The sequence below is a fragment of the Halichoeres trimaculatus genome, unplaced genomic scaffold (assembly GCF_033239565.1).
Source record: "Halichoeres trimaculatus isolate MK-OKI-2021-1 unplaced genomic scaffold, fHalTri1.1 fHalTri1_scaffold_17, whole genome shotgun sequence".
Lineage (NCBI taxonomy): Eukaryota > Metazoa > Chordata > Actinopteri > Labriformes > Labridae > Halichoeres > Halichoeres trimaculatus.
Window position 1 is genome coordinate 13589072 of NW_027437195.1, and position 14037 is coordinate 13603108.

A 14037-nucleotide genomic window follows, 5' to 3' on the forward strand; every position below is an offset into this window, starting at 1 on the left:
TGCTCTCTCTTCTGATTTCTTACTTTATCATCTAACCTACTCCCTTTAAATAAGGGATAAATACCAATTCAGCTACAGCTTAATGTATGAATAACGTGTGACATCAGCTTTCTGTGTTGCTTAAAGCTTTCCTCCGAGAGTCTGCTTTTTAAATTCATTCCTTTCTTTCCACCTGACATGATTATGATCCCATTAACCTTATGCTGTGGATATGACAGGAAAAAATGACTGAGAGCATCCTCACAACAGACATAAATCATCAAACTCCAACAATCAAGATGGCGATGAATATGTATGAGGCCTCTGACACCACTCTATCAGCTTATGAGGTATCAAGTAAATCATTTGCATCTATAGGAACTGGTTTTTAAGAGTAAAAAGTCACCAAGTTCAGCCACTTCAAATCAAGATGTTTTGTGCTCCTGCGTGCATGCTCAATAATTGTACAGCAGTGAGTGAGTCACTGTGATTTGTGTGTATTCCCTTTGAGTACTTTTTCTCTGCAGCAAGCGGGAACAAGATCTGCATGATCATTTCCATGAGAAGTGTTTTCATAAAGCTGAAGTCTCTGGTCTAAAACTTTGAAGCCTGTGCGGATGTGCTAAAAACTGCAGTTCTTTGTCAGTCCACAAGAGGCTTGCTGCAGAAACCACATACACACTTTAAATAAAGCCAATTTTTACAGCAAAAATAAATGTGGTCACACTCTGGTTCAAAAAATCTCTTTTATCTGAGTATTTTTTTTCTTTATGCACACACACTGTATGGCGGGGAAATTTTTTCCCTTTTTGGAGGTTGTTAATTAACAAGTAGTACCTTTAAGGGCATGGCCAACTTGATTGACAGGCAGGCACACAACAGCTGTCAGTGAAGAGGCCAGAGGCCTGCCTCTTTACCTCCTTTATCAAGGTTAGGTTGAGCTTGCGGTTTTCAGTATGCCACCCACTGAGGGTGGACTTCAAAACTGTTATCAGTTGTGGGTCACGTCAAGAACATTAAAATATATATTATGGTCTATGTTTGAAACACACAGTGATCCAAAAGGTGGTTGGTAGGCAGTAGAAAACAGTTAAAGGTAATCCATTCTGTCAATTAATTCTGTGTCTGGACCGGGTGAGGTTCCCCGTGTTGAGTCAAATTGAGTTGCAGGTTCCACTCCTGGAATTTAAACACTTAAAATAATTATTTTCATTAAAGGAATCAATTAACAGCTGCACTGTATTTTAGCTAACAGTACGTAATGAACAAAAATAATTAATTAAAATTAGCACCTAAGGGACAAATACTCGCTGAAAAAACAGACTTGTTGGTCTTGTACGATATAATCCGTCCTAATGTCTACATAAATATCCTAAGTTCCAGCAGGAACTAGATTTTGTCAAGTAAAATTCAATGTATGTAAAAAAAACTAATTCATGTATCGAAAATGACTGTGTGAAGGAGTAAGTCTTATTATAGATCTTCTCATACCTTTTAAACGTTTTCTTTAGTACCCGGCTACCCGCTAGAAACACTAAAATACTGAGTAGACTTTACAACACAATTTTAGAGTGCGACTGAATCAGCACATGCGCCTTGGGACAAAGGAAAGTATCGCGCACTAAGAGACGTCCAACCGTTGGCAGACGGAGTTGTTGATATTTCTGGAACATTATTTCTCTGGTAAGTCACAGATTTATCCTTCAGAAGTCTTGAATTTGTCTTATCAGTTGTTTACCTGATGTTCACAATAACTGTACTCCGAGTGTTAAGCCTATTAACTCATTGGCTACGTTTACATGAAGTCGACATCCGGGTTAAGGTCAATATACCGGTTTCTGAAACATTCGGAATCACCCGTTTTGTGTTTTCAGTATTCGTTGATAACATGGTAGTTATGGGAAATAAATAAGTAAATTATAAGTCAACTTGTCGGGATTTTAATAGTTTGGATCTTAAACCTGGGCACAACATGGCCTTCATTATGAAAAGGACTGAATTATGTTCCCCTTACATATCATGTTGACACACAATTCCAAGTATTCAGTTACTCAATGGTTCCTTAGTGTAGTATTGCACCAATAAGCATAATTAAGCTTTTTTCAGTGTAAGGGGATCAATAACAAAAAAAAGAGCTCAAAGTAATATTCATGCTGTGGATGTCCAGTTAGCATCACTGATGGTCCAGATATTACGGAAGCCGAGAACGGCCATGGATTTTTCTTTATTAAATGCACTTTAATGTCGTGATAACAAATTATTATCTCATGATAACAAATTACTTTTACATGTTATCTCAATATAACAAAGATAATTTTTTCGTGATAACAAATTCATTAATACTGTATTCATCTTGATTTCATAAACAGCTTCCAGCCACTGGTTGTCGCTGTAGCCGATCGGTAGGAAACACTTTGCGTGAGTTTGTTTACTTGACAGGGTTTATTTTGGGGCTACCAATTAGCAGATGAGAGGCTAACTAACTCCTATCTATCCGGCTGCTTCAGCTAAGCTAAGGTATCGTAAATGTAGGTGGCTGAAAAGGAAAGGAACAAAAACATTAAGCACATCAGCCTCTCTGAGCCTTTATTACCCATACTCTGTTTTGTGGCCTGAAGTGGTGTTCTAGCCTACACACCAGCATGAACCTGCTAACAAACCTTTAACTAGTGCCCAGTCTGAACATTACCAGTTGGTTTTCTGCTACAACCAAAATGACACAAGCTGGACCCCAAGTGAGCCACCAGCTCAGCCAGTTTGATAACAGGTACATTATAGATCATAAAGCCTCTTACTATGATTTAAGAAAAGTTTCTATTCAAATTATTCATACACTGGTCATAGCTGGGTTTCCTTGCTTGTTAATTTTTCTGAGTGAGGGTGTACATAGTCATGGTTAGCAGCTGTAATAAAGTTGCTGACTTCTTGACTGCTGGCTCTTATTCAGAAGGGTTGTTTTAGTTCTTCTGATTATTCAATAGCTACATTTTAAGTTGACCGTTGTGATGCGGTGCCACAAACTAATATGAGCACGGCACATATCAAAGCACTATTAAGTGAATTAACAAAAGTTTTATTACGTTTCACATCACATTGCAAAGTTACATTAGCCGTACATTATCTTAGCTTAGCTAAGGGCTAAGAGTTTGTCAGCCTCTCATTTGCTAACAGATAACCCTTAAACAAACCCAGTCAAGTAAACAAACTAGCGTGAAGTTTGGCTTACCGGTAGGCTACAGTGACAACCAGTGGCTGGAAGCCGTTTGTGGCAGCTCTTTTAGGTTGAAATCAAGACAAACAGAATTTTTTAATTCATTTCAACAAGAAAATCATCTTTGTTAACTCAAGATAACGTGAAAAAATAATTCAATATCATGAGAAAACAATCTTTGTTATATAGATAAGGAAAAAAGTTGTTATCGCGAGGTAACAGTGCATAAAAAAAGATAAATCCAGGGCTGTCCTCAGTTTCTGTAAAATATAATACAGATTTAAAAAAATAAAAAGTGACGCAAAGTACTTTAAGAAACTTTGTGAAGGCTGAGGAAAACATGGATGACACTTTGAGAGAAGCTTTCTCGAAAAACATAAAATATGAGGAAGAAAGAACTGCATCTCTGTTCTTATTCCTACACAGGAAGAATATTTCTCCTCGTGTCCTCCATGTCTGAGGTGAAGGAGACAGACCTGAAACATAATTTCCTCATGTCGTGTAAGCCGGCCACAAGTGTTGTGCTGGGTCATGTATTTCAGCAAATGTCCTCAGGTGTTTGAATTACACTCCTTCACGGCTTCGCACCAGCTGACTGACTCAGTCCAATTTGACACTCTTCCTCAATGTTTTCGTCACAGTGAGTGGCTGTACAAGTTAGCAATGTGCTGGCTGCCTCTCACACACAATGGCTGTGCCCACTAGAAGACTCCTGATGATTGTAGCAATTTGGTGCAGCTTTTTTTCGAAGGACAGAAAAGTCTGCTCATTTTGTTGACAGAAATATCTGAGCAAACATGTATTTATGTAACACCCAAAGCGTCATGCTTTCTATGTTTATTTCGGCTGCTCTTTTGGTTGGTGTAATGTCCTCTCCCAGGAGAGAAGGGCTGTTAGTTTTTTAGGATTTTTTTCTGCCCAAGCAAAACTCTCACTTGTGTCTCTTGAAAAATCTTTGATGGGTCCTGACGCAAAAGCATTTTCTCTTCAAGCATTGAGGTCTCAGTAGAAAACATTAGAAAGCATGTTCTGTACAGCAGCATGAGACAGGCAGCAAATAGTTTTATCCTCCTGTGCACTGCAAGGTTAATCCTGAATTTTCTTTGTTTTTTTCCTTCTAGCTGCTATTTTTTTGTTCCTCAGCACAATAAGAGCTGACATCAGGGCAACATAATCGTGTAGAAAAAGCTTTTCATTGTTTTAAGCTCAAGTTGTTTTTGCTGTGGTTGAATTCAGAACATTGTACATCCATTAAATTCTAGCATCCTTTGACTAAGAGAGGATCTCTATAAGTGAGGAGCCGCTGGTACTTACTTTATCAACAGCACTAACATTTGCAAATGAGGACTCTGTCAAGCCTGTCTCCATTTGCATTTTCACAAAGGTTATTCAAAAATTAATCAAAGGCGAGGATAGCAAACTACTTAAGTCGATGTGAGATTTGCGTACAATAGATTGCGTGTAGATCATTTCATGCCCCCATTAGCAGAGGTGACAAAAGCTGTGTCTCTAGGACATTATACAATCTCAACAAGTCTGTCTCCCCTTATCACCTTCTGCTGTTTTGTGCTGCAGCTTATCCACCCCCTTTTCCTCACTATATAAATCAGCTACATCCAAGACAAAAAAGGACTATTCTTACCCCTATTAATCTGTGAAAATGACTCTAAAATAATGATCTACTAAGAAAAATTACACTTCACACATCACATGGTTAAAGAAAAACACAGGGTGAAAAAAAGTGTCATTTTGATCGTGCTTCGTGCATTGAAGAACTTCAGAGTTGAATGAGCTGCGTTTTGTAATAAATTCTAAAGAAATGGACCGAAGGCAGGCAATGACAGGCTAGGAGTAACGTCTGACTAATGGCTTTGGCTGTCTGACACACATAAATACATAATGTTGTATTGATTTTTTTCCTGATTGTGGTCATATGAAGCGCTTGAAAAGATGAAATGATCTACAGCTTGTACTGAGGTAGAAGTAGCAGTTTTACAGTGGCTACTAATGACAGAGGAGGCAGACTTAGAGTCAAGTTTGGAAAATGAAAGAAAGAATGAATGAATTAATGAATGCTTTATTCCACTTCAAGAACAGAAATAAAATCATATTTTACATAACAATAATTTATCAGACAGAAAACTTCGAAAGGAGTAGGCTGAAACTCAGTGGCTTATTTTTGCCTCCTGTGTACCATCATGGGATTAACCCTTTAACTTCCTCTCCTTAACCCTTTAACTTTCATTTTTTATATGCAAGGGGTATAAAGTCTGTTTATATTTAACCCTTCAGTGTTTCATCCAAGAAAAAAATCATAAAAAGTAAAAGTAAAAAGTAAAGTAAAAATAGGAGAAAAACTTTTTTGTATGTTTTATGTAATTGGAGCATGAAGATTTTAACACAAAAATTAGAAAATTATTTCAAGCTGCAAAAATGACTCAGTCAGGTTTTACTCAGTTCAACATATTTTAATTGAGTTATTAGTTGTTTTGTAAAGAATAGAAATAGACTGGTTTAATTTCCAGTTTACATGTTCAAAGGTCATCATCTATCATTACTCCCAAAAACTTAGTTTCATAAATCCCTTTGATTTCAACGTTGTTCAAATTCAGTCTTGCCTCAGCATTAACCCTTTTACCATCATCATAAATTTACATCAATTTTGTTTACTTTCATAAAGTCAGAGCTTAATTGTTTAACTTCATCAATTCCATTTCTTCTATTTGCATCAATTCCTTTAGGTTAACATAGGGATGGGTACCTTTCACATTTGAAACAATATGGTACCGATGCCCGTTACCTGGCAATCGGTACTGGTACTCAATGGTACCAAGTTTCGGTACTTTTTGTGTTTATGTGGTAAAAAATATCAATTTGTTTAATAATGAAATATAAAAAAAAAATTCAATTTAACAAATTTATTCTTCAACATATAACCTTGCAATGCTGTGTTCATGTCCAGCATGGAAAATCACCCACTCTTCTACTCCCACACAGTCACAAGGATGCATTCAGGTACCTAAACATGGTACCTTTTGGTTTTACATGAATCGATACCTGGTACTTTTGACAGAATTCAGTTGGTACCAATAAAAGTACCTAATTCGGTACCCACCCCTAGGTTACCACCAGAACAAAACAGAATAGTTTCATTTGCAACACGACATATTGTAATGTATCAGTTACTGAAAAAATATATTACATATAAAATTAACTTGGATCCCAAAACTGAGCCTCATGAATAAAACCAGGGAGACTCTCTGAACAGCTTGATCTCGAGGCCTCATTCAGTGTTAAAGTCGTTAAAACAGAAACAAAGCTGCTGGTCCCACAATAACTCACTTCTAACCAGTAGGAGGTACAATTAAGATAACAGCGTACATTTTAAAGGAAGAAGGCAGAGACAAATTTCTCCAAAAAAAAATAGGGCATGCAGTAAGCACATTTTTTTCAAATTTAACAGGTACATTCAGGTTGAAAGTCTCTTATTTATTAAATGAATCCACCACTCAGAAACTTAGAGCATGATCACTCTAAAATATGAAGGATACGCTTCCATTCATCACATTTTCCTTCTGGTTAGTCTTTCTTTCTTTCATATTTACAACATCACACCACGGCACAAATGAGTCTTTACACTCTGTCTCACCATTGAATGTCAAAATTTAAACACCCTGCCACTTTCACAAGCTCGTTAAATGTCAAAGCAGTAAGTGTGAAAAGCATTCAGTGAGTGACATTAAAATACATTATTCACTCATCACCACAGAAACAATTCATACTCTGTATTTATCACTGAATAACTGACCTATTTACTGGGTAATGTTCGACTGAAGCAGAGTGGAATTACACATAGGATGTAATACAGACACAGTTACCCTCAAGAACTATCTGGAAAGCGTACAGCAAGGACTTATGCATTATCAGGTCATGAGAGAAAACTGTTACAACTACTGACACGCATTTATACTGTATTAAAGCTCACATTATTATGGAAATACAGAAATGGCATGTTGAGCTATAAAATTTCTCACTGACTTTTTACCAAAATAGATCAAAATGTGATGTATTTTCTAATTTTTCATGTTGGAGTTAAATATATTTTTCTGTACACAAACACTATTTGTCACGAAAGTAACGCAGACACACATTGAAGTCACTTTTTCAATCTTGTTTTTGTAGTTTTGAGTCTTTCACCCAGTGACAGCCAGGATAGGCTGCAGAATGAGTGGCCCTGAATGGGATAAGTGATGAAAGATAATGAATGAATGGCTGGGTGTTGGTGGCCATGAGCAGTTGTTGACAATGCCTGTTGTAGAAAAACCAGGCATCTGAATCATAGTGTTTGTGAATCTGTGACATGAATTTGCTTTTCATTCAGTTTGTCTTTAGCAAAAAGGTGAATACGATTCTTTTAGGCCTAAAGTAAAGAATTTACTGTGGGACATATCTGAAACAGAGATTTTTATCCAGTCAACCTAAAAAAACCTCTTTAAGCGTAGTTATCTTGAGAACCTAAGTTATTCACGGCAGTACCTGGTAAATCTGCCACAACAGTGGAGGTGTGTCGGCGCTGCACTCGGTGTGACATCATCAGAATGCTTGACCCTTGACCCCTGTCCTTCCCTTTGCTCCTCTTCCGAGACAGGAAGTGATCACAAAAGCAGGACAAGCACTTGTCGTGCAGTGAGGCGTAAATGAAAGGGTTGTAGCAGGCAGAGCTCATGGCGAACAGGTGACTTGAAACCTGGACGATGTTCACGTAGTTCTTCCCTAAGATGGAGAAGTCGGTGTCCAGGTCACGGATCAGATTCACCACCTGTAGAGTAGAAACACATTAGACGAAGCTTTCATAGAGAGAAAGTAGTTTGATTTTACTTCAAGGAGCATTGAAACTCCTCTCACAATAAGGAACATAGAGAGATCCTAGATACAGAAACCATCTCTGATGAGCAGACTGGACGCAAGAAAAACAGCTAAACTGTTTACAAAATTCACACTGATAAAAATGTTTTATGTCTTAAGATTCCTTAAAGTGATACTCCGGGATGGAACAAGTTGGGTCCTATCACAAGGTTTAGGGCAGAAATTACCCCTACAGCAGTGTTTTTGTGCAGCTGAAGCCCAGGGCGCTCGCACCAAACACCCCCTCCCTTCTCCTCTGCCAGTTTCCTCTGCACTCAGACGGGGCCATTTTTTACTTGACCAAAAACACAAATAAACGGACTCCCACCGAAAAAATCTGATATTGGTCTGCATTCATGCTTTATTTAGAGAATTTTCAGCACGTTACTTTCACACAAAAACACAGCTAAATAAGGCTATAGTTCTCATCGTGTCGTAAAACGGCGCTACCTCCGCTGCAGAGCCACAGCTGGCTATGAGACGCTCGCCGCTTAGTGTATCAGTCCGCGCGTGGCGTGCCAGATATAAACAAACGCAGGTAGTCTGCCAGGACGTAGAGACACGATGAGAACTAGAGCCTTATTTAGCGGTGTTTTTGTGTGAAAGAGAAAATTCTCTAAATAAAGCGTGAATGCAGACCAATATCAGATTTTTTCGGTAGGAGTCCGTTTATTTGTGTTTTTGGTCAAGTAAAAAATGTCCCCGTCTGAGTGCAGAGGAAACTGGCAGAGGAGCAGGGAGGGGGTGTTTGGTGCGAGCGCCCTGGGCTTCTGCTGCACTAAAACACTGCTGTAGGGGTAATTTCTGCCCTAAACCTTGTGATAGGACTCAACTTGTTCCATCCCGGAGTATCACTTTAAGGCCGTTGCACTAGTTTGCGAGTAGTCTGATACATAATTCTCGTAAAGCTCCCAAAAAATTTTAGGCATCAGATTTAATGAAAAAATAAAATAAGTGGATGAGTCTTCTCTTCTCTTTATTTCCAATCTTTATGCTAAGCTAAGCTAAGCTAATTGGATGCCCAGTTAAATGAAGATTTTCACAATTCACTTACTTTTATTTATTTATTTATTTATTTATTCATTTTGCATGTCATTGAAAGATTTTAAAACAAAGCTTTTGTTCATTGATTAAACTTGGCTTTTATTCTGAAAGAGCTCCGTAAGAATGTCTATCAATTGGTGAAAGTAACTTCTGCTTGGTGTAAACACATGCAAAGTATATAAAAGTTTTAACCAGCAAAATGTCTTTTCTCACGATGCTATGATATAGAGAAATAAATGCGAGGTAGAGCTAGTTTTTCTCCAGTTTTCATTTTTCTATTTTTGTGTGTTTTGTAACAAGCTCTTGAATTGGGTGTAGTATATTTAGATTTTATATTCAGCAGGTTATTACTGTCTTTCAGAGGGACATGCTGTGTCTGTTCATATGTACCTGTAAGGGTAGCCAAGAGAAAGCAAAACAGAGCACTGACACCAGCAACAAAAAGAAAGTCTTCCTCCTCCGCCTGCTCCACATGGCCCTCGCTGATCTCATCTCTGGACATGCTGTCAGGCCTGACGTGGTCCTCCTTTTTAGGTGATAGGATATGGCACAGTAGGATATGGAGACAGCAGCCAGTGGAACAAAATAGGAGAAAAAAAGGATAAAACAGGAATAGATGAGACGTCCTCGCTCCTCGCCGTCCCAGAACTCTTCACACACAGCCATCTGCAGCCCTGCAGCCTGCAGGTCCAGGTACACGGTGTGAAGTGCTGTGGGGGTGGACAGAGCCAGAGAGAAAAGCCAGATCATGAGCACCAGACCCCAGCAGAAGTTGCACCCTGCTCTTTTGCGTATTGGGTAGGCTACAACCACGTATCTGTCCACTGCAATGGCCATGAGGGACAAGACAGCTGCGTAAACCGCTGCAGACTGCATGACTGTGACAAAATGACACATGTGCCCTCCAAACACCCATCCATGCTGATCAAAGGCGTAGGATGCAGTTAAAGGGACGCAGAAGACGCACATGATCAGGTCAACAAGAGCCAGGTTGCTGATGAGGAAGTTGGTGGTGCTGTGTCTTTTCTTGTTGTGCCAAATGAGGAAGAGCAGCAGGAGGTTTCCGGAGCAGGCAACCAGAACCACAGCCGAGTAGAGAGGGAGAAAGACAAGCTTCAGGTCGTACAGGAGCTCCAGGCCGGTGAAGGATGGTGCAGAGAATGGGGAGGTGGGGAAGAGGAGGTGCGAGGAGTTTCCACAGGGGGATGAAGAGTTAGACAGGGATGTGGATGAAGAAAAGTTGACCCTGGATTGGTTTGATGTCTTCTCCCAGCTGTCCATTGCTGCAGAGGCCAGAATGAAAACCAAATCATTATGAGCTCATTTACATCAACATTTCCACATCAGATCAACTGATTAAACTCTTTCATTTCTGACTAATAGTTCTACAATTTACCACTTAAAATTTAATGCCTGAATTACTGTGACATTGAAGAGATGAGTCACAGCTGACCAGGCTAATTAGAAACCCTCCTGTAACCCTGATGGCTTTGATTAAAGGTTAAAAGTTTCAAGGTCCCTTTGGACAGAAGCCTGTATCCATTCATTTTGATTTGTGTCCTTTCCACTCTGTCCTCCCATCCACACAGAGATTACACCCTACAACACACAGTACATCACATCACACAGTTTAAAATGAAAAGTGAAACAGGAAATCTGCACTCGCTCATGCAGAAGTTTCTTCATCTATCTTTCCTTGTCTTTTCATTCTTTGCTGTATTGAAGTTTCTCATCACAACACAGCAATCATTCATCACTTTTTGTGGCATCTTTTTGGATTTCCGTCTACAGCTGGAGAAACATTTTTAGAGTCTGGTTGTCAGAGACTGTCACCCTGAGCATGTACTGATACATGCTTGTGTAATCTATGTTGACATTCTTGGTCCAGGTAATGCTTAACGAAAAGACATACTGACACCATAAAATTAGGTGTAATATGACAGAATAAATGTGACATGAATGTTTTTCTATTCTAGGTTTTGCTAAGTAGCTTGGAGAAAACTTCTACTCCTCACACACTTGACTCTGTGACAGAAACCAAATCAGTCTGAATGATTATATTCAAATTACAAGACAGTGTTAAAATGACACAAATAATAGCCTTCATCAGATCAAAATAACTCAGACAGAGTGGTATATTTTGGGGTCTTTTTGCTTCCTCTCCAAGCCAGATGAATTAAATATAAAGCCACAAATCTGAAAAACACTGAGGTACTCGTCTCAGCTGCCCCTGCCTGATGTAAAGCATTTGCAGCATGAATTCAACACTTCTGTGAGACATGTCAAAACCTTGATCTTCATATTCATAACTGCTTCCTGTAGACGAACACTAAAGACAAGAGTTTGAATTGTGTCAAATACAGATGACCAGAAATAAAACAAATAAGTACTCCTCTTTTCATGCATTATTGGCTGTTTGCAGTATTAATCTGAAACTATTTGTTATGCGTTGATCTGCACACGACGCTCATACAGCTGCTTGCACAGAATGCTCCTCAAGATGCCATCCTTGCTGAACATTAACCTTATTCAACATTTCAAAATCTTTGAATCAAGAAACAATCACATGAAAATGCCACAACTATTGAGGAGCATAAATTTAAAAAGTCAAATTTGCAGAAATAATACCTCTTTAAGTCGTCAGTCAAACATCATCCTCTTATAGGGTCCAGCACCTGTGTGTATCCTCAGTCCCAGTGTGTGCAACTTCACCTCAACACTGCAGCCTGCTCTGATTCTGACAAGTGTGCTCCTCCTTTCTCCCTCCCCCTTCTGTCTCTCTCAGCACACACACACACGGAGTCAAACAGTATGTGTTCTTGTTTATGAGTCACATACAGCAAAAACAGACATCCGTCTCATTAACACCCTCCGTTAACAGTCATTATAAGCTGCTATGATAGTCCAACTGGGCTCTGTTGTGTCTCTCTGCTCATAAGTTTGTGATTTATGATAACCTCTAACAGTTTTATAGTGTTGTCTTTCTGCCATGCAACAGCTTTTATTCCCCTCTTGGGGTTTTAATGTGTCTGTGCTTTTATTGTCAGTTTATAGCAATACTGACACACTTTGTAACATCATTCATCTCGTAAAAACACTCATGTCAATCACAATGAATCCTATTACACACATTTTATCCTAGCTAGAAAAGCTTACCTCAACTATATCAAATGACAACCAAAGAAACCAACATCCAATAATTTTGAAACGTCCATGCCCAGCTGTTTCATGAATCACGTTCAGATTTTCACATTTCCAGCTGTGTGGCTCCAGGCAATCAGGCCCTTTTCTAGAAAAACCCACCCAGAGGCAACAATGAAGGAACAGAGGCAAAATTGCACAATTAGGGGAGGAAACATGCACTTCCTCTCCACATCTTAAAAATTCATAAAACACACGAACTCATTTAAGATGTGTGAGAGAACTGATGTCAGAGGTACCATGCAGCCAGTGGGCAGTGTGTTTCATTGAGTGAGACGCTGGAAAGGGTATTTTAGGACATTCACACTCATTAGTATCTGACTACTTGAAGGGACAGGGGGCTGATTGTGAAAATAATGAAAAACCATGACCTAGATGAGCAAGACAATATTAAAGGTTTGTCAGTTCATTTTACTGGTTGTTCATCAAATTTACATGTTACTAATTTGGATTTAATGAAAAGACCTGATGTACGAAATTTAGATGTCTTTCTGTGTGTAATTTATAATACACTACCTGGCCAAAAAAAATGTTGCCACCAAAAAAAAAGGTCACACACTCTAATATTGTGTTAAACTGCCTATGGTATTGTTTGGATAAGCTTCTGCTATGTCACAAGATTTATTTCCATTAGTGTTGCATTAATTTTTTAACAAGATCTTCATTGATGATGGTAGAGTCTGATCGCTTTCAGTCAGCAATTAGTGAGGCTAGCTGAAAAAAAAGTCTTCAGTTTGCTAGGGAGCATAAAGATTGGACTCTGTAGCAATGGAAGGAGGTCATGTGGTCTGATGAGTCCAGATTTACCCTGTCCCAAAGTGATAGTCCATCAGGGTAAAAAGAGAGGCAGATGAAGTGATCACCCATCATGCCTGGTGCCTACTGTCCAAGCCTGTGGGGGCAGTGGCAAGGTAAGGCAAGTTTATTTGTAGAGCACAATTGAGACACAAGGCAATTCAAAGTGCTTTACAACTTAAATAAAATAAAATCACAATAGGCAAAATAAAATCATTGCATAAAATCATACCATAAAACATCAAAAATGATTAATTGAATTAAAAGAGGAGAGTGCAGATAAAACACTTTCAGTTGTTGCATGATAAGCAAAACGTGCTATGAACTGGGGGTTGCTGCAGTTGGTCAGGTATAGGTTCAGCAACAGTCTGTGCTCAAAGAATGAGTTCAGCTGACTACCTGAATATACTGAATGACCAGGTTAGTCTATCAATAGAGGTTTTACTCACTGATGGCACGGCCATATTCTAAGATGACAATGTCAGGCTGAAGTTGTGAAAGAGTGGTTCAGGGAGCATGAGACATCATTTTCACACATGGATTTGCCCCCACAGAGTCCAGACCTTAACCCCACTGAGAATCTGTGGGATGTGCTGGAGAAGGCTTTGCACACCGGCGACTATTACTTTGGCTGGGCAGTGTATTTCCCTGTGCATGTGTGGGTTCTGTCTGGGTAATCCAGCTTCCTACTACAGCCAAAAAACATGCTCAGAAACATGAAACAGGTTGATTGGCCACTATAAATTGCCTGTAAGTGTGAGTGTGCGTGACTGATTGTCTGTCTGTGTAACCCTGTGATAGGCTGGTGACCTGTGTACCCCAACTTTCACCCAATAGCCACGTATACATGGACCCAAATATTCAGCTTGCATTCGGTTTATTTGCTCAAACGGAAAGAATTT

General features: G+C 39.1%; 1 protein-coding gene across 1 annotated transcript; it reads right to left on the minus strand.

The window, feature by feature from the left end:
• Positions 1-5738: 5738 nt before the first annotated feature.
• On the minus strand, positions 5739-11872 carry prlh2r (prolactin releasing hormone 2 receptor). The gene is made up of 3 exons (XM_074692343.1): positions 11768-11872; positions 9530-10422; positions 5739-8009 (listed from the first exon to the last, which is right to left on the minus strand). The coding sequence occupies exons 2-3, from the start codon at positions 10418-10420 to the stop codon at positions 7683-7685; spliced, it is 1218 nt and encodes a 405-aa protein (XP_074548444.1). The 5' UTR covers positions 10421-10422; positions 11768-11872; the 3' UTR covers positions 5739-7682.
• Positions 11873-14037: the final 2165 nt, after the last annotated feature.

Bases quoted from the DNA above. Each gene is read 5' to 3' on its own strand.
- prlh2r (XM_074692343.1), bottom strand. From the start codon at position 10,420: ATGGACAGCTGGGAGAAGACATCAAACCAATCCAGGGTCAACTTTTCT. The intron at 8,010-9,529 runs GTACATATGAAC...TCTACTCTACAG, and splicing joins TCTCTTGGCTACCCTTACAG to GTGGTGAATCTGATCCGTGA.